The sequence below is a fragment of the Pipra filicauda genome, unplaced genomic scaffold (genome assembly GCF_003945595.2).
Source record: "Pipra filicauda isolate LSUMZ 115617 unplaced genomic scaffold, ASM394559v2 scaffold505_size606005_pilon, whole genome shotgun sequence".
In the NCBI taxonomy this organism is placed as follows: Eukaryota; Metazoa; Chordata; class Aves; order Passeriformes; family Pipridae; genus Pipra; species Pipra filicauda.
Genome location: NW_024104649.1, coordinates 455236 through 479026, shown reverse-complemented (window position 1 = coordinate 479026; position 23791 = coordinate 455236). Strand labels below are relative to the sequence as shown.

The 23791-nt window shown below is 41.6% G+C and overlaps 1 protein-coding gene across 1 annotated transcript in view; it reads right to left on the bottom strand.

The window, feature by feature from the left end:
* The window catches only part of EPHA4 (EPH receptor A4), a 106567-nt gene that overhangs the window by 80460 nt on the left and 2316 nt on the right, over window positions 1–23791 (bottom strand). Inside the window, exon 3 of the mRNA XM_027715950.2 lies at window positions 20009–20672. Coding sequence (XP_027571751.1) covers window positions 20009–20672 — 664 coding nt within the window. The remainder of the gene's footprint in view (window positions 1–20008; window positions 20673–23791) is intronic.

Here is a 23791-nt window from a genome sequence, read left to right as displayed (position 1 = left end):
CCACGATAAAGTGCTTGTGAAATTTCACCTGCCTGGATTGGGACAGAGGTTGTGGCCTTCTGATTTAAAAAAAAAAAAAAAAAAAAAAAGGGGGGAAAAAAAGAAAAAAGAAAAAAAGGAAAAGAAAAAAAATAAAAACACACAAACCCCGATGTGCTAATTAGAAAGTAAGCTATATGTCTGAACAGACATCCAAATATTCCAGCCTCAGGAGGGAATACAATCTACAGATTGTGGGAATTAGCCTGAATGAGACCTCACTAAATGGTCGCAGCAAAGTTGGAGAAAGACAGTGCAAGCCAACAGTTACTGCAAGCACCTCTTTAGTCAGCGGGAAGAGTGAATTCTTTTCACATAATCATTCATTTGCACTCATTCTGAAATATATTTAGTAGACCTCTGCTCACCTTCTCAGAGCTGCTTTTGACTTTTTAGAAAATATATGGAGCCGATAACAATCCTTGCAAATTTTGAGAAAGAAAAGCAGATAGACACATACCTTAGCTGATTAAATGTTGAACATTAACAACATCCATTATCCTCACCAACAGCTAGAGATGACTAACAAAGAGGAACATGAAATCACATTATTGCATTCAGCAAACCTACAGAAAATGCTACTTTTCACAGTCAAAAATAGCATACCTTACCAGCCCAGATTTGATCAGCCCATTTTGTCAGCAGTAAAAGCTGTTTTCTAGGCCATAGCGTTTTCCATTAATGCAATCTGATTTGCCACCGCTTTTTTAGAAAGCTAAGGTGAATGTGTGATATTGAGAGAGGGCAGTCGTTAATCCAGAAACGAAAGTCTGAAACTCCTCATGTAGGGCAAGGTCAAAGAACAGCTGCCTATGGAAAACCCCACACAGAGACTTGCACACCACGTTCTAGCTGGTATTCCCAGGAGCTTTGTACTAAGGATATTTTAAATAAACAGTAATATACTTCTCAACTAATGATTTAAAAAATGTGGAGATAATGACTTCTCATATGGCTTTATTACTGCTTGCACTCACAAATATGTCACCTGGGTAGTTTTATCTCCCACATTAGTTGATATTTAAGAAGTTCTGATTATTACTCACATTGTTCTGAGTGTTATATCTGTTCCTAGCAACTGAAAGAAGAAAACAAGCCAAATAAAACACAATGGTATTTTTGAAGCCACAATATAATAGTTACCTAGAATAAAATCCTGCCTGCATGCTTCTAAAAACTGTGGTGCCATACAGAAGTAGTGACGAAAGAGCTGGTGGCAGTTTTTGATAGAGACAACTATCATTCCTAAGCTACCGGCAAACTAAACAAAAATTAACAAGCTCCATAAAGCAATTAAAATCCAAAGTGTAAAGTAGATGTAATGACTCAACAGCCTGATCACTGCTCTCATAAAACTACACTAATAATGCATGGCTTGAGTCTCCTCGCATTGACATCAACATAAAACCAAGTAGCAAATTGAAATTTTTCTCATTAGTGGAGTTTCACTGATAGAAAAGTTGTAAGGCAGGAGAAGCAGACCTGAGGGCTGCACACGGAGAAGACTCACAAGAAACCAAGTCTGTGCACCACCCTATGTGTGAGTTTGGCTACATCAGGAGTCCCTGTATGGCTATCAGCACTCCACTGCACAGTCTGCACACTCTGCATTGCTTTATCAATCCCACTCTCTAAAGACAATTAAGTGGGCACTGTCCACTCGCACCTTAGAGGCAAAGCACATCCTTCCTGGCAGCAGAAAAGCCTGGAATGATGGTCTAAATATTTTCCAGTGGGTTTAAAAAAAAAAAAAAAAAAAAAAACCAAAAAAACAAACAAACAAAAAAAAAAAACCAAAAAAAACAAACCCAAGCCAAAAAAAAAAACCCAGCTAACCAAACAACCTCCACCCAACTGAAGAAGGGAACAAGCACTATGTAAACTCCTAATTTTTGCCTTTAAAAACCTGTCTCATTACTGGGTGGACAGCCCTGCTCCTTCCATCCCGCCCTCTGCACTGCCAATAGAATACTGCTTGCAATTTGTATGTGATTCAGACTTAGAAGATCATTCTCATTCTAGACTTGTACCCAGCTGAAAAGTTTCAAAGATGTTGTAAGATTCAATACAAAAGAACAACTGTCCTTGGTCTCCCAGATAACAAGGCTTTTTTAGTGTTTAAAATAACCAATATGCATTCCATGCATATTTAACCACATCTTTGTATTGTTTCTTTATAAAGACAACTTTGGCCCTCACAGAAGAGGCTGTTCATGGTCTTAGGTAATGCAGAGGATATTAATTGGGCAATACCTCACACTTATTTTGGAATGCTAATTTGGACAGAGCCTGGCTCTCACTGCACTGACTGTCACTTGCTGACTCTTTAGAGGGGTGGCAGTGAATTAGGAGCACAACAGCACGTTTGTGAGATGAATTTCAAGCATGCATGGGTGTCACAGTATGGCTTAAGCAGTGACCCCAAACCACCAGAGCTGACGGGTTGAGATTTAACAACTTAGTTTAGGTGGTAGAAGTCATTAGCAGTTTGGGATCAGCTTTTAACTTTGGATGGAGGAAGAGAGTTCAAAAATTAACTAGATACTCCCTGCCAATATCCATCATCAAGCCTCTGCCAGCAATGAAGCAGCTCTTATTCACTGTTTATGCAGCTCATATCAAACTTAGACCTCAAACTCAGGACATTAAAGAGTCCATGCTACATAGTAATTTGGGACACCACCTGCCTTTAGAAAATACAAGCAGGATGTTTAAGCAAATGAAAATGTCCATGAGCCAGAAACTTCCACAGCCTGTGTTTGAACAGAGGAGCTCAAAGCAGCCAAGGATTTGCATAGATGCGTCTGCACCCTTCCCTCCTGCTCACCTGAAGCCATTCCTGAGGCTGTGCCCTGAGCCATGCTTGGAGGAAGGCTGAGGAGGGAAAGTCAAGCATGGCTCAAACACCACCCTGCAGTACAAGGTACCCTCTGAAGCTGGAGATTGCTCAAGGAGCCCGCGGCTCCAGGACTGAATGAGGCAGCCTCAGGCTTCTTCTGGTGTGTACTCATTGGCACTGGCTTCTCAGGGCCATAGATCCTACAGAGCCCTCAGCACTTGTCCTTGGGACTGCAGGTGCTGACTCAGCAAGGCTCTGGGCTCTTCAGGCTGAGAGCAGCCCTGTGAGAAAAGGCAGGGCTTTACAGCACTTCCAAATCCACTTTTTAGCAAAGCCTAGTCCAGAGCCCCACTCCTCCCCTCCCCTTCTGGACCAGAACTAGTGCTAGTCAACTTCCTGTGCTATCCCCTTAGCAGTTTAAGTACATCAATTTGCCTGACTTACTTTGTCCCAGTAAAGCCAGCAGCAACTTACCGTGGCTTGCAATGTTACCTCCCCTTACGCTGCCTTAAGGCACCGCTGTGTTGCCTTTCCTCTCTCTAGAAATGAATCTTTGTTTAACTAACACGAAATTAAACGCAGAGAACCAGAAAGACCCTTCTTGCCTTTAAACACTTTCCACTGAGGACAAATATTTTTGGTGACTGATATTTTTAAGGTTTGGGCAGTCGCATGTGAGTTTACAAAAGACCCCTTTCAGATTTTGATTATTTATGTGCTTCTTTCTTACCCAAATAGATGCACTGAAACAAAGACAGAGCTCTGACCCCAGCTGGGTGGCAGGCACCTTCCTTGCCTGACACTCACCCAGCCGTGAGCCATTGTGGCTCAGGTGAGGACTTTTGGCAATGCCACCTCCACTCAGCTGACACATCCTTTCTCACTGCTCCGTGAACGTCACTGCTGACCCCAGCCCTTATTTCCTGCTACTCCCTCCCTGTTGCAACGACATTCCCAGCACGAGCTTTAAATAACAGCCTGGGGTATAAAAGGAGTGACTAACTCTTTACATTTCCAGTCATAGGCAGTGCTCTCCTAACAGGCAAGAGCACTGACAAATCCTTCCTGCAAAACTCTATTTAGCAGACGTTTTTCTGTGGAAAGATGCTCATAATCATATCTTAGGACAATTAGAAACACAAATTGTTTTTACCTTTCTCCTCCCAGCCACTGGCTGGCTGTGCCCTTGAAGTACAAGCCAACAGCCAACACAGACAGGTAGGACCAGCTGCTGCAGGGAGTGGGGCTGAGGCCCTGGGGGATGAGACCTCAGCTCAGCCTGCTGGGATTCAGCAGGATCGCTCTGCAAATGCAGGCTCAGGCAGGAACTGCTGGGTCAGAACTGGATGAAACTAAACAGATAAGAAAGCCTGACTTGTAAATGGGGAAGAGCATCCCAGTGGCCAAGGCAGGTGACAACCCAAGACCTGAATATGCTGCTCTCATAAGGGTTCAGTGCTCTTCAGACAGGAGTAACTGGACAGGTATAGGGAGCAAAGTCCCCACCTCACATGATAAAGTGAGGTCCTAATATGAAGCAAACAGAGTCACTGTAAATGTGTCATACTTTATTGCCTTGATATTGCAGACTCCCATGAGAGCATTACAATAGTCTTTAGGATTCTAAGAAACTTCAACATTTTGATACTAAAATCAGTAGGATCTCTCAGCTAAAAAATACACTTCCAGTTTTATTACAAACTTAAAACTTTGTGATTTGCTAGCATTCATATAATTCAAAGAACAGTTTCTCTGGTGGTTCCCTAAGCTCAGGAATTTACACTAGCAAACAAAATGAGTGTTGTAGGTTGAAGTTACTCTTTGATCTGGTAAATAAACCCATAGTAAATTCAGGTTCGGTTACAGTATTTAAATTTATGACATCTACAGTGCTGTAACAAGTTAGTGACAAATGCCAGTTTCATATAGAAAACATGTATTAACATGCACAAGGTACAAAAAAGAAAAATCAATTGGTTCTAACAGATGTATCAAAATGTACTTTGGCAGTTTTATACAGTCTTTTATATGTATTTGTCAATACATTTGATTGCAGTTGCAGATACTATTAACAACCCACTATTACAAAGAAATTGCTAGTTTCATACCTGAAAAGTAAAATTTGCTTTACTGATACTTGTGTGTGCGCACTTACATGCATATTCAGCAATGTAGTCATTGTTATTCCTGAAATTTCATTTGCATGCAAAATACCTCTGGTGCAAATTACCAATAACATAAGGGAACCCATGAAATGTTAAAGACTTCAAAGGATGAGAGAAGAAGTATTTGCATTTTGGGCCTGATCCAAAGCACATTAAAGTAAAGGGGAATCTTTCCATTGGCCGCAACAGATGTTCTGACTCAAGGAAGTTTTGATGCAAGTTATTGACATAACAGTAGACTAGCAAGACCACAAAATCCACTATCTGAAGAAACTTTACTAAATACTGATTTACTGCTTTTCATCATGGCAGTTGTCTCTCAGTTTCTCCCAGGACAGTCTTTGCTGCCTCTCCTGTTGTCCCCAGCACATCTTTCTGTTCAATAACCCACATTCATTCCAGCTTTTACACCTACACTTTCTTTTCTCCTGTTCATGGCTTTTAAATTCTTTCTCAGTCTGCAGATACATAACTTCCTAATACTGTTTAATTCCACAAAAGTGACATAGGAGACAAGTATCTATACAGGTCAACATAAAAACTGTCAAAATCTGGCTTGATAGATCGCTACCTATAGAGCATGCAGATATCAACTGCTTTCAGTCTTTAAAAAACTCCTAGTGGGTCTCATAACAAAAGTAAACTGCTAGCTGCTCTCATCTGTTTGAGAATAATCAGCTTAATCAATGTTATTTCAGCAATCTCTGCTCTACTCTATCAATGTTTTACTGCAACTTTTCATATCGCATGAACATAATAATGCCTTCTATACCAGGGCAGAAAAAACCTGTTCACATAAAGGACAGGAAGCACAGTGTGGTAAATGAAAACAAGTGACTGGACTTGTAACAGTGCAGGTACCACGTAGAGAAATAACAACAAGTTTATTTAAATAAGCTTGAATAATTTATTCCTTTTAGGAAGGAACATTTTTCCAGGCATGACCCAAAAAGAAATGAACTAGTAAAAGGAGCATTTCTCTAGCACAAACGTTATTAACAAATGCCATAGCTATTCTAGGTGTGTCACCAGTAAGCAAAATCAAACCCACTGCAATAAAACCAAAAAAAAAAAAAAAGTACTAGGACATAGAGTACATTTTTCTTCCGCTCTATACTTCAAAATCATAAGGACTCTTCATATTTCACAGTAAAAGGTTTTATTTCTTGGTTCCTGCAGCTCAAGTAATGATATCGTAATTCAAAGGTGGTGTAAGGCTCACTATAGCTCTGACCTCGTAAACAATTTTAATATCCCTTCTCCGCATCTCAAAAGATATAGGACTGCACCTGAGCTGCCAATATCTCCTCAGTAGTTACCTGTTTATTCAACTTTTAAGAGAGCACGTGTGCTGCACATTAAAACCAAGCTGGATGCAAAGAGAAGGCTTCCATCTGTGTGAAAGGGTCGTCTTTCAACAAATATCTCAGGTGCATGGGAGGAAATGCAAAATTAAGCCAAAACACAGCACAGACCCACAAAGCAAGGCACACAGCACCACACCTGCTATGTGCATCTACTCTGGACCACTTGAAGTGCACACATCAGAGATAGTGTGCTGCTCCTGAGCAATGGGAGCCATTCTGCTGCAAACAGGCTGGAGGGAGAACCCAGGCAGAAGCAGCATTTGTGCTCCTCTTTCCAGGTGAGCCACTAATGGGCAAAACTCTTCAAGGCTACTCCACAGCACCCCTGTCACACTGCATCATTACAACAGGCTCAGATAAGGATGGGACACCAAGGCCAGCAAAACAAACCAGCTTCGAAGCTCCTATGTAGAGCCAGGATATGTTGGAAAAGCCATGGCCTGTTCAGTATCCCTCTGCAAAGGACTGGAACAAACTGATAGAGGGGTATCCAAGATGCCTAAGGAATGTTCTGTTTAGCTGAAACTAGCTGGTTAAACTGGAAAACTGAAAGGCACAGCAAGAGCTAAGCAGCCAAAAGACCTTTCAGACTGAAACAGTTTCTCCTGAAGGAAAGAGGTCAGGAGACAGTATGATCAAGTCTCTGTTTCTAGGTCAGACCTCAAGAGCTACATTTCTGCTCTAAGACAATGGGGATCCGATAACAACTGTACAAGAGCGCTTACCACAAGAGATGTGGATGGAGATGATCCCAGTTAGTCTATTCCCCAGCCCCACAGGAGGATAACCTGTACTTAAACAATGCTACTAGATGTCTAACTTCGAAAATCCTCTGATACAGAGATTCCCCCACATCCCTGGGCAATCTGCACTGGCATTAAAGATCTCTGTAATTATGAATTTATTTTTTTTTTAACTTGGGTCTTGCCTAATCTTCTGTTTTTGCATTTTAAGCCTGTTATTTCCTGCCATGTTATCACCTCCATTTTTACAGCCACCTTCTACACACTTCTGGTTAAAGAAGAAAGGTAAGAGATATTTCAAGATATCTTCAAATTTAAGCAAGTCCAACCTTTGAACGCCTAAAAGTGAGCTGGACAGAAAGCACTAACACAGGCAAAAGATGCCTCAGTCTCTTAAGCCTGCTTAAAGGCTACAAATCCATCAATCAAGGTCTGGACTAGTTAAAAACCCACTGCCTAGTATTTCAATCATTTCCTTCTGGAATAAGGCCAAAATACACTTGTGGATGTGAATAGGTAAAACAGAATCCACTACTTTGTGAAAAACCTCTAAGGAACAAATTGAAAAGTGCTCTCAAAAATTTATTTCCCCTTACCACATGTACTTATTTGTTATCGAAGCTCTGCCTGCAAGATTCACGATGCTGTGCTCAGGGCAATAAACAATTTATTTTGAGAAACCATGTACAGACTGAATGAAGATATAGAAATTACGATCTAACACAGAAAGAGGCAGGTCAGATCAACACTGGGATATCTAGACAGTATCTCTATAGAGCATCAGCAATGCTTAATAAATTTAAATTTATACCACACTTATGGTTCTTCAGAAGGTTTTAACATAAAAAACTGCAACAAAAAAAGTATCTGGCAAAGGACAGAGGTTATTTTCCAAAAATAGTTGTGAGGTCTGATTTTCTTTTTCGTTAGCACGACTCATCCATAGCCTCATTACATGGCTTACAACTTCCCTGCACAAAATCAGCGAGAGCAGTGGCATCAATCAGGTCTAGGTCTCTACACTGTGGAAAAACTCCTGGGCGATATTAAGAGCCTTTCTCTGATTCCTGCCAACACTATGGCAGGGGAAAGGAGGAGCTTTCATCCTTTTAATCATAAAGAACTGTAGGTAAGTTGTCAGAGAATCTTCATATTCACTTCAGATTGTTTTATAATGGGCAAATTCTGCCCTCCTCTATACTCTGACAACCCCTACTAACTCTGAGTGACACAGGTATAGTATTTGACCTAATTGCATTTTGAAGCTCAAATAAGCTTCTTGCATTCTAAACTGAGACAGACAACTTTTTTTTCTTTGCCCTACCCACAAGTCCCTGTGACACAATACTTCTGACACATTGCAAATTTCTGAAGTATTATTCCTTCCAAACAAATATCTTCCTTGTTATTTAGCCGGGCTGAAGGGCAGTTCACCATCATTTATGGCAGAGGCACAGAGAGGAGGGAATAGCAATTACTCAGCATTTGTTAAAGCGACGGCCTCACCTTTAATAATTGCACAGTCACATTTCTTTCCACAGGGTCAACGAGAACTCCGGAAGGGAGACTTGCTGATTGACACAAATATGTTTGTATTTCAAAGGGCAAACTACAAAGTCAAATACAAGGCAATGTTTGCACAAGAGTTAACTCTGTCATTCAGCATTCTCAAAGAGCTCAACAATCCCAAGGAAAAATGTCTCTCCTTCGCTACAGTACATTTTTAACTCAAACTTTAATACAGGTGTATGGAGAGGTCAAATTAGTATGATTGCTGCAGAAGGCTAGCTAAGCATGCAACCACAGGAAAGAGGAGTTAGTGGTGACCTTTAAAGAAGCAGAGCAATACAGTGGGCAGAGCTCCTGCCCCCCAGCATCCCCACAGTGAACTGGCAGCAGCTGAACACTCAGCACAAGTTAGAGCAACATGGTTCTCTAACTGCATAGACAGACAAACCAATGTCCAACCAAACAGCAAAGACAGAGAGGAGATCTCCTTCTGCACACTCTCATACTCCAATCACAGTTCATCTTGAACTAAAAGGACCAGCTCTGCACAGTCACCATCCCAGTGCAGACTAATGGGAAGGAGATGAGATAATAAGGCCAAATACTACCCTTGGGAGTGCACCACTCCCGTTAAGACAAGGGCAGTTCCCTGCAGTGCTGGATCAGCCCCATGGTGCCCCTCCACCAGCCTCAATCACAGCCAGTGCTGCTCTTTCACAGTGGACAAGATCTCCTCCCCTCTCTGGAGCCAGCTGCCCTCCTTGAAATTGCTGCAGTCACGCTCCTTCCCCTTCTGCTGCAGGTGACTGTAGGTGGATTTTGTTCTCTTCTCTCACAAATTAAAGAATCCTAAAACTATAAACACATCCTTTCACAGTGCCCACAACTCTTTGAGCTCACTTTCCCAAGCTATTGGGTGTGTTGAATTCAAGGTTACCAAGAACATTAATTCTGGGCATACTGAAACTGGGCACTGAGAGCATGTCTTCAAAGAGCCACTGAGAACTTTAAGGTGAATCAACTAAATGGATAAAGGATCTGTACATGGGTAGATTCAGCAAAAAAGGATGGAAACAGTCTTGTGGGTAATTAGTGATGTACCTTAAGTTATGCTCACTGACTTCACTCCTTTAGTTGATTGCTTTCAACTTTCCTCCCCACACAGACAGGCCTTTGAACCTCAAAGCATTTCAAAACTGTGTACATTATCAGCCACGTCTATATGCATGTGTGTTGTACTCAGCACCCACTGAACTGTCATGTCCAGCCTAAAGTATTGGATCCAGTATTTTCATCTTGTATGAATTTTTGGAAGTAGTCCAAATTTGGGTGGCCTGACAGAAGTACATCTGGGAGTAGCACAGCACAGTTTCTAATGTGCCATGGGAATGACTTCAGCAACAAACCTCAAAAAAAGTTCCTTCACATTAAGTGTAACTATTGCTACTCTGAGATTAAATATTACCTGGAAATTACTCTCATTAACTGCAGAGTCCTTGATTAATGAGCAGGTGGAGTGCACATAGGGACCTGGTCCTGATTTCAGCTGTCTTATTAGCTCTACCCCGGACACTACTGATCACCACAAAAATAAATGAGGAAATCCAAGAACTAATTACAAGTGGACAAAATGTGTCAACCTAATAACTGTGTTACGGGACTTCAGAGATTAAGGGAAGGCTGGCAGATGTGCAAGATGCAAACACCAAAGCCACTAAAAAGAAACAGCAACAGAACTCTGTTATCTTCTCACGTCTCTGGTGTGCGAGACCGCAGGAAGCCTCCCAAGAAAGTCTCCATTTCAGAACAGCTCCACAGCCATCTTGATTACTGCAATCATTTGTTCATTATTTTAACACCAATGGCCACAGGAGGAACCTTCAATGCTTCCCCTGACTCCCAATCCCACAAGCAGGGGCCATCTCTCCCACCAGGGCACAAACACTGAGAACTGCCCCAAGGCCCCAGGGAGGCCAGCATCAGGGAGCAGGAGTTTGGCAACCAGAAAGTCAAGGACAAGAGAGAGAATCCCACCTGGTGCTCCTGGAAGGTGCTGCTGCAGGTGTGCAGGCACCCAGGCTGGGGCTGCAGACCACACATGGGGAAGTCAGAACCATCTTCTTCAGTTTGTTGGCAAACACAGCTGTATCTAAGCATCTCCTGCTATACTTATCCAGCAGCCACTGCCCCCAAGGTGTGAAACAGTAGGGACTGCCCACACACCTTTTTAATTTGTGTTTACTTGTCTCTTGAAAAAGCCCAAAGAAATCTTCTACACACACCAGCTAAGTACAACAAAACCGAATACTCCAGCATCAGAAGGAGTTCAGCCAACTTGTGCCCTACAACCGATCTCCTATTTCTCCCTACACTTTCCTTCTAATCCTGTTTATAATTACACAAGCTGTCTGATCTTTCCAAAGCTATCAATTCCCTCAAATCCATTTTCAAATTGCCATCCTTGAAAGAGCCTGGGCACTGGATCAACCAGTCTCAGCTTGACACAACCCATGCCACTATTGATGGCTCCGCGGAAATGCAGGGGTGCAGCTGGCCAGACCCCGAGCAAGGGTTGCCCAGCCCCAGCAGAGAAGAGGCGAGGGGAAGGTATTGATCCGGTCCTTTTAACATGCTAATTTGCCCATTGGCTGCTTCAGTCATTGCTAGGCTGCACACTTCAAAAGGAAACTGTTTTCAAAGCAGCGACGTCTTTTTCAACAGCAGAAAACACTTAAAACTGAAAACAAATGAATTCAAACCCCAAGTTCACAGAAGCTCTGGTTGGTATTTTTCAGCTCTCCAGACAGAAATGTTTGATGTATGGAAAGACAGACTTGTTAATTAGGGCTATTAAAATGTGGCCTGGCAAAAAGCCTCTGAGATTTAAAATAAGAAAATCCACACCCTCTAAGTGCACACTTTATTAATATAAAGATAGCCTGTATTAGTATCGAAAAAATTCAGCCATAATATCTTGAAGTGTTCCATTGATTCCCACACACACACACACTTCACAGAAGAATAAAATGTAGTTAAAATTAATTTCTGTAATTCAATTTCTGTAATTCAGCATCAACACTGGAACACATTTTGGCCTTTCTTAGCATTGATAATGGGGAAAATAAAGGCAGTTGTTCAATCCCTTCAACCACTGAGAACACACGATGAAGGCCAGACAAAACCCTCAGTGTGACAGAGACATTATTAAAGTATTTCAGAAAGCAGCAGCATTATTGACTAACGCCTTTGCTACCAACACACAGTTTTCAATCACTGGCTGAATACAATGTGAGGAATTGATACAATGGCAGGATTTAATTACTGGTCTGTGGAAGCACTACAATATGTTACATCACAAGTTGTGCAGATAGAACAGAAATCAATTCAGTGTTTCACATCCGTGTTTGTGGCTCCTATCATGCTCCTAGTAAAACCTGAGGTAAGCTGTGAAAACCAGGAGCGTTCTCCAAGCTAAGGGAGATAATGAGTAGTAGCTCTGACCCACCAGCATATTACCCTGCTTTCAAAGTGTAAAGAGACGAAAACTTGAATTTCCCTCCAAGTATGTCTTTATTTCCAAGGCTAAAGTCAGCCTTGCTTGGCAAGCAGAAGACCTGAACCCAGATGCAGCAAGAGCTTAAGTTACCAAGCTCAGTCTAGTCCTTCTCCTGTGGACCCTGACCTGAGACAGCCACAGCCCATCGAGCCCAGTGCCAGCTACACCAGCAGCACCAGCTGCGTCCCTCCATGCCCACCTGCCCTGGCACAGGAAGGAATTTGGGATGCTGCTGACCTCTAACCCCTGGCTGCAGGGGACAAAAAAGCTGCAGGAGAGAGTAGGCAAATGGGGAGAGCTGACTGTCAACCTGACATTGGTTCTGGAGCACACAGCAGCATCAGAGCAAACTCATTCACAGAAACAAGGCATGAAGAGATAACACTAGAAAATATGAGCAAAGTGGAACTTGCTTCCTTGCCACTAAATTGTCAGCTTTATGGGACTTCATGCTGAACAGTATGAAAAAAAATCCAATTTGCTTTGAAGCACATTAGTCTAACATCCTAATTATTGTTTACATTGCCATTTGCCTTCTATTAAGAATTGAATAATTACCCAGCGCTCCATAGTTTAAAAATACAAGCAAACAGGATTATCTGGGTAATTAAGACACTGTACTGCAGCTTTGTAGTGTGGCTGTACAAAGCATTCACATATACAAGCAGAAGCAATAGTTATTGATCTCCTTAGTTCAAATAATGTTTCAGGGAGCTCCAGCACATAAGATGGGTCCCTCATTAGAGAAAGGTGACCAATTGCTTTTGAGGAGTGAGGAGGGGACACAGGACACTAGAGTCAGTCTTCCCTCTGGTCTTATCTCAACCACAGACATCCTGCATGGCTCTGGGAAGGTTCCCTAGTCTTCCCTCCTCCAGGTGCTGCAGCACAAGAGCATCCCTCCTCCTCTTCCTCCTGCCCAGGACCCCACCTTCGCTCAGGCTGCAGAAACCGCCGCCTCTCCGCAGCCTGAGCCATGCAGCACCATGCCCCCAGTGAATCCAAGGCCTGTTTTCCCAGCACACCTCTTTCACTGAGTTTGTATAGATTAATAATAGTGAGATTGAAACCCACCCATCTAAGGAAAAAATAAAAAGCAAACCAGCAAATGGAGTGTTTTCTAGGCATCCATGACTAAATGAGCCAAAGCAAATACCAACTGTACAGCATAGCATTTCCCCCCCCCCCTCCTTTTTTCCTCCAAACCTTAATAGCCCATCCATATTGTACTTTAAACAGCATGACCTCCCCTTCTGGGTGACTATTAGGACAAAAGCAAAGTTTTTGCACGTTCCTTTGTTATTTTAAAGAGCCTTTCCTCCATTTAATTATGCCACCAGGTTTCACACTGCGCAGTTTACTACCCCTGTGAAATTACCTTCAAGTTAAACACTAATTGGACATCCAACAAAAACGAAAACTCCCCACAACCATGTTTTTCCTTCTGGTTTCTTATAGGATGTAGCCCCAACACGACTGGGGTCCCAATTTCATACCACTGATTTATAAAGACACAAAATGAAAACCAGTACTTTAAAGAAATACAGTACATTCATGCAGCATGTGTTCTAACTTATATCAATAAACCTTTCAACAAATCCATTCTGAACAAGCCTGTGTTTTGGGAGCATTTAATGAGCCTCAGCTTTATTTCAAGCCAAAGGCAATTTTAAGTAAAGTTGAAATAAAGCAAAGTTAAAAAGAAAAGAAAGCCACTAAAACCAAAAATAAAATAAAATATGGGTTCTCGTATAATCATGAGGCTTAAGAAAGCAGAACTTTTCTCACAGATTATTTTCTTTCAATAAATAAAGACAGCAGAGCATTTCTGCATGTTTACTTACCCAAGTGCTGGGAGCCCCTTTTCACCACACTATAACCGTGGGCCAAGGCCACTTCTGCAGCCTGTAGAGCAAAGGGAAGGGCACTAGACCAGGCCTGAGCAGGTCCTTGGTACAAAGCAGAAAAAGTGTCCAGAGAAAGTGTAATGCTTTTTTATGCATGTGTGTGCACAGAAGGGATCCCACCTCCTGAACCTGGTCATCCCCCAGCTGAGGATGCAGCTATAGAAGGGCTTTGTGATGGAGAACATATAGAGGAGATGACACACAAGAACCTGCAGCCCCACCAGGCACAAGAAGCAGCACTTCTATACCCCAGCCATCATTCTGCAGAGAAGGCCAGGGTTTTGGAGCACAGCACTCTCCCACAGGCTGGCTTGAAGCTGCAGTTTGGGGCAAGAGTGACAGTCAGCCATAGTCAAGAGGAGACTTCAAGACATGAGGAGCACACTGTGCAAATATTACACTATCTCTTAAACAAAGAGATTAAAAAAAAAAAACAGAATCCATTTGCATAAAATCCAAATCTTTGAGCTCTGCATAAACAGAAGGAGATTTTGGCTGGCTTTTCCAAAGGAAGCTCTTATCTCCTTTGTGAAGTGGGGAAATGGGTGTGCTACTTTGCATGAGGGTGTATACAAAAGATGTAAATGAGGAATTTGCTGCATGCAAAAGGCAAAGCTGGCGACAGCTGCCAATCCCCATTCACACGGAGAGCCTCCCTAGTCTCTAGCAGGAGGAAGGAGAAGGGAACCAACATGTTTGCTTCCCAGGGAGGTGAAGCAGGCTCTGAATATTCATAAAATGGCCATTTAGTCATGGGAGTGTTAATTGTCTCTGATTCACAAAACTGTGTGACCTCACCTGCTCCCTGCAATATTTGAAAAGGATGTGGCATAATGGAACGAAACCAGATAAGATATTTATCTCACAAGTTTGGGGGGCTTTTTAATGCAGTCTCAAAAGACCTTAGTGTATGCTGAGCATTTCTTTAATCACTTCTCACAGGCACAATAAAGACCAAGCTCAGTGGAGCATATTATTAGACAGATAATAACCCTTACCCAGCCAAGATCTAAATACCAAACTCATCGCACACAAGATGAGCTGTCTGGAAAGTGTTGTTCTGCCTTTTTTTTTCCCCCCTATAAGAACACACACAAAAACCAGAAGATGGGCTGTAAGTCCCACAAAAGACTACGTGGACCTACCATGAAATTCATACCACCACAACAGCTCATCTGGCTTTCATTCTGAGGATCGTGCTTTTTACCAGTAATACGCAGAATAAGGACCAGATATTGCTCCCCTGTGTACTAGCAGAAATTTTGTCAGGAATTCAGAAGGAAGCAATCCCAGCCCTTCTCCAAGCAACACATGAAGGGACAACTGCAGCTTGACTTCTGAGGAGGCCAGGCAGGAGAAAAGCAATAGAGAGCCTGCAGTGACATTTAAATGGAGATTTTGAAATGCACCAGGTGGTACAAAAAAAAAAAAAATAAATTCACAGAGGGAGGAACCCTTGGAAAGTCTATTGAGCTACATGAGAACATAACATAACCAAATCAGCAGAGAAGAGAACCAACTAAATTTGGTTCAGACAGACTGTGTTTCAGTATCGCTCCCAGGCCCCGCCTGGTAGCTTCAGTCTTCTCAGCTCCTTTTAAAACATAACATGTTGAGTCTATGCATTTTTTTTTCCCCTCTGCCAAAAATAATCAACCTGAAAAAAATTCCTTCTGAAACCTCAAATCTGCACAGCCTTAGTCACCCTTCTGATTACCCTTTTGTGCAGCCAGACTGTACATCAGTGCTATTCTGACAAAAAAAGTTATCTGTGACTAAAATGGGAAAGTACACACAAATTATTTTACTTCCCCACCCCTACAAAACCCACCATCCAAAAATCTTATCACAGAAAACATATAATTAGACTGCACCCTTCTGATGTGAACTGAACTGCTGCTTTCAATGATCACAGCCACTCTTCAAAGCCTCTGAGATAAAAAGAATCTTATCATTCAAATTATTACTTCTTAGGGATGCTCTTATCAAAGTTCGAAGGAAAATTCTAAAAACAGCAGTGATATGAAACCAGGACTGAGCCATATTTTAAATGACACTAGATTTTCTGCCAATTGGCCAATTCACAACTCAGAAAAAGCAAGTGTAGATGAAGACAAAGCTGTTGGCTCTCATAACCTTTACAGTATCACAGTAAAAATCTCAACTGTCTCACATATTTATACTAAATGGCAGGTCTAAAATTGAGATTTGTAATTTCACAGCATCAAAATCATCACAGATGGCTACAGTCTATTGCTTCTTTAATCTGTCTTTTCTCCCTTCCTGCTTGTTTCCCCCCCTCCTTTGAGTAAGAAAGATACGTGTTTTATCATAAGGAAATCGTAACTAAATCCAAACCACATTATATTAATGTGTAACAAAACAATTTACATAACAATGATGAGTACAAGAGAAGTTGAAAATTACTTTATGTCTCAGCTTTGCCCTAAAGCACTAATTGTCTTAGCCTTGAGATGTGACACTAGTTGGGATAGTCATGTTCCATCAACCATATTCCACATTTATGCTCTCCTAAGTGGACAGCCTTTAACACAGAACATTTGAGGGAGAATAAACAATAACAGAAAATTAAAAAAAAAAAAAAAACAACAGCAAACTGGAATTAATTTTTTTTTTGCATTAAGTTCACAGCTACAAGTGCATCTGCAAGCAAAGAATCAGTGCTCACCTAATATTTCTACTGATCAGGACCAATTTTGTAGAACCACTGCCATGACACACCTTTGAAGCTTCCCAAATAAATATGGATTAAATACTTATCTCCTTTTCCTTCCTGCCCTGGGTTTTTGCATATGTGCATACACATGCACTTATGTATGTTCAGTAAGACAATCATCATCAATAAAATCAGCTGGAGAAAAAAAATAGCAGTCAGAGGAAGGACGGTTTTTTGTCATCATATTCAAACACCTCCATACCACCGACACAATTTTTTAAAAATCCCATTCAAGGTCAGAAAGTCATTAACTCCCACTACAGGAATAACTTTAGATGTGAAGTGGCTTTCCATTATGCTTCCCACACACACATCAGAAATTAAGCAAAAGCATCTCAAGGAAAATGCATTATTTAAAAATTGGGAGATTGAGTGAACTTGAAGCAGCTCACAGGACAACCCAAGTGCCAGCTGGTCTGCCCCAGCACTGTATGGCAGGGAGCAGGTCTCAGGAGAAGACACGGAATTCCAGCATCAACTGCGGATCTCCCAACAAGTGCAACTGGCCTGAACTATTTCTGCCCACTGAGCTTTTGTCAAACATTTAAGATCTTAATCAACCCTAACTCTGACCCTAGGATCACAAGGGAAGATGGATGAGGAAACGGACAACCTCTGACCTTTCCTTGTATTTGTTCTGCCACAGCCAACCTACCGAAAAACAATTGAGGTGGAACCTGCTCACCAGCTCCAGTCCCAGACCAGCACCCTTTTAAAGACTTTCCCAAACTCAAACTCTCTCCCCCTGCCCCCAGTCCTCTGTACCAAAACCACAGGAATCCTCCTCACTTCATACTCCTCCCTTCCAAAAACCTGTCAGAGTAGAACATTTGCTAAACGATGAAGTTAAGAGGGGAAAGAAAAGGGGAAACCTCATTCAATGATGTCAAAGGCCAAACTGCTTTAACAGCCTCACTGGAAACCAGAGAGGAGCTGCACAGCTCCAGTGAGCTTCATGAATTCACCAAGAGGAACTTCCCAGTAAACTGTTCTGGCTGGAGAATGGCAAGTGTGAGAAAAGGAAACCACAAATAACCACTGATGAAATGAGTTTAGCACTTTCAAATTATGTGCTGGCTCGAATACTCTCAAAGTGACTAGCACAGACCAACTTCACTCTGGAGAGCCCAAGAAACAGAATGTTCCTATTGCCTTTGTCAGTATGGCATCACCTGATCTTCCTGTTAATTGGGAAACAGAAAATTGGGTTTCCTAAGCCCCAACTTGCTCAGGTGCAGCTGAGACCCGTTAGGTAAGCTGACATTCATCTCTAAGGTCTAGTCCAACACTACAAAAATAAATTCAAAATGCATGTCAGTATAATCACTGCCCACCAGTAAAACCTCAAGAGATTTCCCCTCAACAACACAGGATTTGTTAGGCAATTAGCTCATCACGTCTGGGCCACTGACGCTGAAAAATGGTAGATCTGTGTCAATCAGAGTGACCCAGTGCTGACCTAATAGGCCTTTAGGAGAAAGCAGAATAATCCCTGTGCAATAAACCAAGATGTGCTCCTCCATTCACTTCCTCCTCTCAGAAGCCAGGCTGTAAATGTGTCGAGAAGCTTTGCCCAGAAGTTATTGAGCTATTAAGAGAATAACAGTATCCCCACAGCCACCAAGGGCTCTCCTCACATCACCCAGTCAGTACCACAGCCACAGGTTCACACATCTCACAATAAACAGGTTTTCAAGTTTCCATCTCACTGGATTAAAAAAAGAAACCAAATATTAAAAAAAAAAAAAAGAAAAAACCTGACTAATTTACCCCATAGAGGATGCCCTATCATTGTGCTGCTCATCTTTCAGTTCTCTGTACAGCCCACACCAATTTTATTGCCACTATATCATACCTAAGCTTTTGTCATATAGCAAAAACTCTAGAAATTAAGGCTGAAGTTTACACTTAGTGCTTCTTTCCTAACAAAGCTTAATTTCAACACATATTGCTGAACTTCATATTGACTGTAGATTAGTGTTCAAAAGAAATCAAGTAAGACATTCAAAAGACACCATTCTCTTAGGAGTCCAGCCCAAGAGCTGTCAGTTACTTGCCTCGCTAACTTGTGCTTAGTCTCAAGATCAAAAAAATGACCTCATGAAAAGCACACCAAGAAGATGTAAGGCAATTGGCTCCAAAAAAACCTTTTCTAAAAACATGGTTCCAAATCCCCTAAGGAGCTGAGCACCTTCAATTCAGCACCAGGCAAAATTAAGCTCACTGACCTGTGCAACAATCCATTTAAGTCTGATCTTAATTTATGCTTACATGAGCAAGAGTTTAGAAGCAGAGGCTAAAGATATTTTATTTATAAACTCCCTTCTCTCCCTTCCCTAATCTTTTACAACTTCTTTTTCCAGAAAAGGGAGGTGTAGAGAATATAGGTATTGAGGTTTTTTCTTTTAGGAGAATCTGTCTTTTATACAGACTTTAATCCCCAGTTCTGCAGCACACAGGATGGTCTCTGTGTGTGTGTGTGTGCGCGTGTGTGTGTGTGTGTGTGTGTGTGTGTGTGTGGGAGGGTGGGGTGGAGACTTCTAGCATTTCTAAGAGTATCCTAGCACCTCTATTATTTAACTGACAATAGAGACTCTCTGAGAAATGAAAATATTTAACAAAGGCAGCAGTGTCAAATATCAAAGGGTATTTAGTGCTAAAAATTTGCGACAAGTAAAACACCAAAGACTTCCACTTCCCAAAGCAGGAAAGTAATTCAGCTAAAACTCCTGTCCCTGCCTCCCAGACTGGTTCTTAACCCACTGCATTATCCAAAGGAGACTTTGCCAGAATTTCCTGTGCTTAACAAAGTTCACTTGAAAGATTTGTCTCTTCAAACAACAGTAGCTCAACTGCGCTGTTATGTAGTCATTCACATTTCAGTGACTATCATGAGCCAAATAAAATTTAGGCACCTGCTAGAAAATGTGTTTCACCTTCTGCCTATTATGGCACTATCATTTGTTTTACATTATGTAATTCTTAGCCTTGCCACCTGGAGCTATTGGACTTCTTCATTAAACCCCTCTGTCCCACCAAATCCCATGTGGCTGTTAATTACTGGCTTTACTCCATTTACTCTCATCTCTGATTCAATTATGCATTCAACTAAGCCCTAATGAAGAGTACAATATGGCTCATCCTACCTTGGCATTCACCATTGCGTTCTTCATAGCCAGCATTGCACAGACAGTTGCCAATGGGCACCAGCCATTCGCCATCTGCCCCACAGTACATTTTTGGCACATCCTTCTCTTCTGAGTTGTTGACACAGGAGCCACGAACCTCCACCAGAGAGGATGTATCAGCCCCAGTAATGGTGTCTGGAAACTGTGCCAGGTTCCGAACCGTCAACGGGCACTTCTTATAGAAGACACGAACAGAGACCAAAGCAATGCAGGCACCGACATCCTGAAAAGCCAAATAAAACCCTTTCTTGCTGAGTGGTCCTACATCCCGTATCTCTGTATTCAGCTTCATGATCCTGTCTCCAATGTCCACCTGGGTGAAGCTCTCGTCAGCAGCAATGGTATCGATCTTGGCAAACTGGCTCTCTCGAATAAAACGCTCCTTATCATTGTTTGATTCATAGTAATAAAGGTTGAAAGTCTCTTTGCAAGTTCCCATGACACCCGGCAGGCTGTTGCAGTCTCTGAGTGTGAACTTGATTTCAATATATACCCTTTGAGCCCCCTCACGGGGAATCCAGTCAGTTCGTAGCCAATTATTCTGACTGGGTTCCATCACGTTGCAGACTTGATAGGTGCGGATCGGAGTGTTCTTCTCATCCATAATGCTTACTTCCTCCCACTGCAGAGAGGAAAAGGGGAAGAAAAATATATATCTGTATTAAAAGGAACAACTGAGCTTCACAGCAAACAATCTGCACTTCTTCCATTAAAGGGAAACAAACAAACAGAGAAACAAAAACAAACTAGCAGACCAAGTCATAGCCAGGACCTCAACTACTTGGACATTAAAGGAAGAATCTGTTCAGGAGAAACGAGTTCCAAATCCAGTAATGCCTCGAGGAGCAAACATGTTTTAAAGGCCCTCTGAACCAATCCAAGAATGCTCCATCAACTGACTAGGTTTATTTGCACTACAATTCAGTCCACAGGACCCTGCTTAGATTAGGGCTACATACAGGACTTCACAGACTCCCAGTGCAGAACTGGCCTGCAGTGTTTTCTCTGCAGTGGATAACATGTGGACTCTGTCTTGTACGTGACATAGCATGACTTGGTCACACAAAAAACACAAGACAGAGAGAATTACATCCACATTTCTGGCATCACTATCACATAGTTTAAAAATTCTCAAACCAACTCTTATTACTTCTTTAAGCTGCCAACTCCTTTCCTGGGCTACCCATATCCCAGACACTCAGCAAACAGTCTTTACTTCAGAGCTAGGCAGAAATAGCTGTCTACAGAGAACTGGGTCCTTGATTTGGTGGCACTTAGAGAAGGAACAACAGGTAAAGAGACAACAGCATCAGTCTACCAGCAACACTACCATAACTTCATTATCCAAACAGAGTTTCTTACTAGTGGGAAGGCAGAAAAAGAAGGAATATTACATATCTTTTTCTGGAGGAAATGTCAGGAAACAGCTACATTCATATCATCAAAAACCCAAAAAGGTTAACAGAGAGGTAAAGTGCTGAAAGATCAGGGTAGCTTGCATGCTTCAAAACTGTTACGCCCCTCAAATCAAGTTCAGATATCTTCAGAAGTGCCAAACTAACAGGCAACATGACTATGAAACAACAACAATACATGTAATCCAAGGAGGGTATGGAAAGAAAAGATTCATGAGTTCAGCATGATGAACTTAGAAAAGGAAAGCACACATACTCAACAATTCTGAAAAAAAATTGGTTTAAGTATTATCAGAAACAGAAGAAAGTTTATCACAGTGCTCTCCTGGTGGTAAGAAAAGGGAAAGTACAGGCATTAGGGAGAGAAACCTTTCCAGAAAAAAACCCAAACCATAGCACTTCAATTTATATTATTCAATTTATTCTTCTTTTAAAAAATATTAGATAATGATATGCTGACTAGGTTTGCAGGCAATCCAATGAAGCATATAAAGTTATCCTTAGAAAACAGTAATAACTTTAAAGAGACTTCCCAGAAGTGCTTTTCAGAACTACTGAAGCCATGGCTTTGATAAACAGAAGCCTTCTTAACGTTAAAGGGCTTCTTGTATAATATCCTGCATTCTTCTCACAAAGATTGCTCTTATGCAAGTGATTTTTACTTAAAAAGCTTCCAGCTTAGCTGAATCCGTTTATAGAATGACAGCAGTTAGCACCATGAGTCACTAGGAGCAGAAAGAATAATATTTTATTTGCTGCCTAGAGATAACTGCAAATTAAAATGAAGGGGGGGGGGAAATCAATACTCAGCATGTCACTCCTTTTCAGAGAAAAGGAAAAAATAAATCTTAAAAAGTCATCTATCAATGTAAAGCGTAACATGTTGTTAGTAAGAAGACAGAGTTGTTTAATTTACAGCTGCCACAGAGCTAGTTTACAGTTACAATATTGTCTTTATGATCCATCATTTTCCATTCTGCTTATCTTCAGATTGTCTATGCTACCTATATTGTGTGTGGTACAAGAGAAAGGAAGAAGCAGAGGGAAATAATACTTGTTGATGGGATTTCCTTTAGTGCATTTACACAATGGAGGATGCTGCTAGAGGATTCAATAAAGAGACCGCTGAGGTCAACAGACAGACAGCAACTGAATTCAGCAACTTTTCCGATCGAGTTCTTAACACACCCATCTCCTGATCAACATACAAATATACAGAGTTGGGCTTATTTCATAAACACACAAACAAAAAACAAACGTGTGTCTTTCTGACAAAGCTGAAAATAACTACAGCCCCAGATTTCCAACCACTGTAAATGACTTGTAACTCTAAGTATGTGGTCAAAGCTGTAACTTTTTGCTTTCAAGCTGAAATTAACTTTTATAATTCAACTCTTCCCACAGTTTAATGATGCAGAGTAAAACATTCTGGGCACAAAACCTGCTTTTCAACTGTGAAATGCAAGAGTAAATCATTAATTACATTTATAATGCAATTCATTAATTCCTCCAGGGCTACTATATATTTGATTACTGCTAGTCACTGCCACATTACTATGTTTATCTACAGCCCTTCTTATCCACACAACCCTCACACCTCAGGAACAGTGTGGTACAGACCTAGAAAAATACTTTTTTTAATAGACAATAAAGTATACACAATTAAAGAAAAACACTAAAGGACAGAATCTTCCCAGAAAGATAAAGGAGTTCGTCACTACTGCTTGAAATAAATCTGCAGCATATGAAGTTAAAGTAAACGCTTTCCAAGCACTGTATCTCAGAGACAGGCCATATACTCTTAAATTTTTCACTACAGGCTTAAAAATAGAACACACGTATGTAGGTTTAGTGAAACGAGTCACGTCCACAATAAGAGCACACATTTCCTTCTCAAGCTTGCATGGTGCTTTCAGAAGAAACATGGGGGAAAAGGGGGAATCCAATGGCCATTAATAAAATACAGCTGTCCTCTGATCATTGATTCTACTGCTGACTTATTAAAATTTGTATTTTAGGTCCTGTTTTAATACACAGCATAGATACCCCTTGGAGAGCCATATAAAAGGCCCTGTCTCATTAACCGACCTTTCCAGGGTGCTGGATTAACAAGGAAGCCCAACTCTCACCGAGATAGAGCTGTACCTTTCCACACTGTCAAAAGATGAGGGCAATTGCCTGCAATCTGCAGTGAATGTGCACCGTGGGCGCTGCCAGAGGCCTGCCAATCACTTCCCCACTCTTTGAAAAACCGGGTTTTGGGGATAGCACAGTGTGCTCAGGCACAAGCCGGGACCGTAGTCAAGTTCACCCAGAACAACAATGG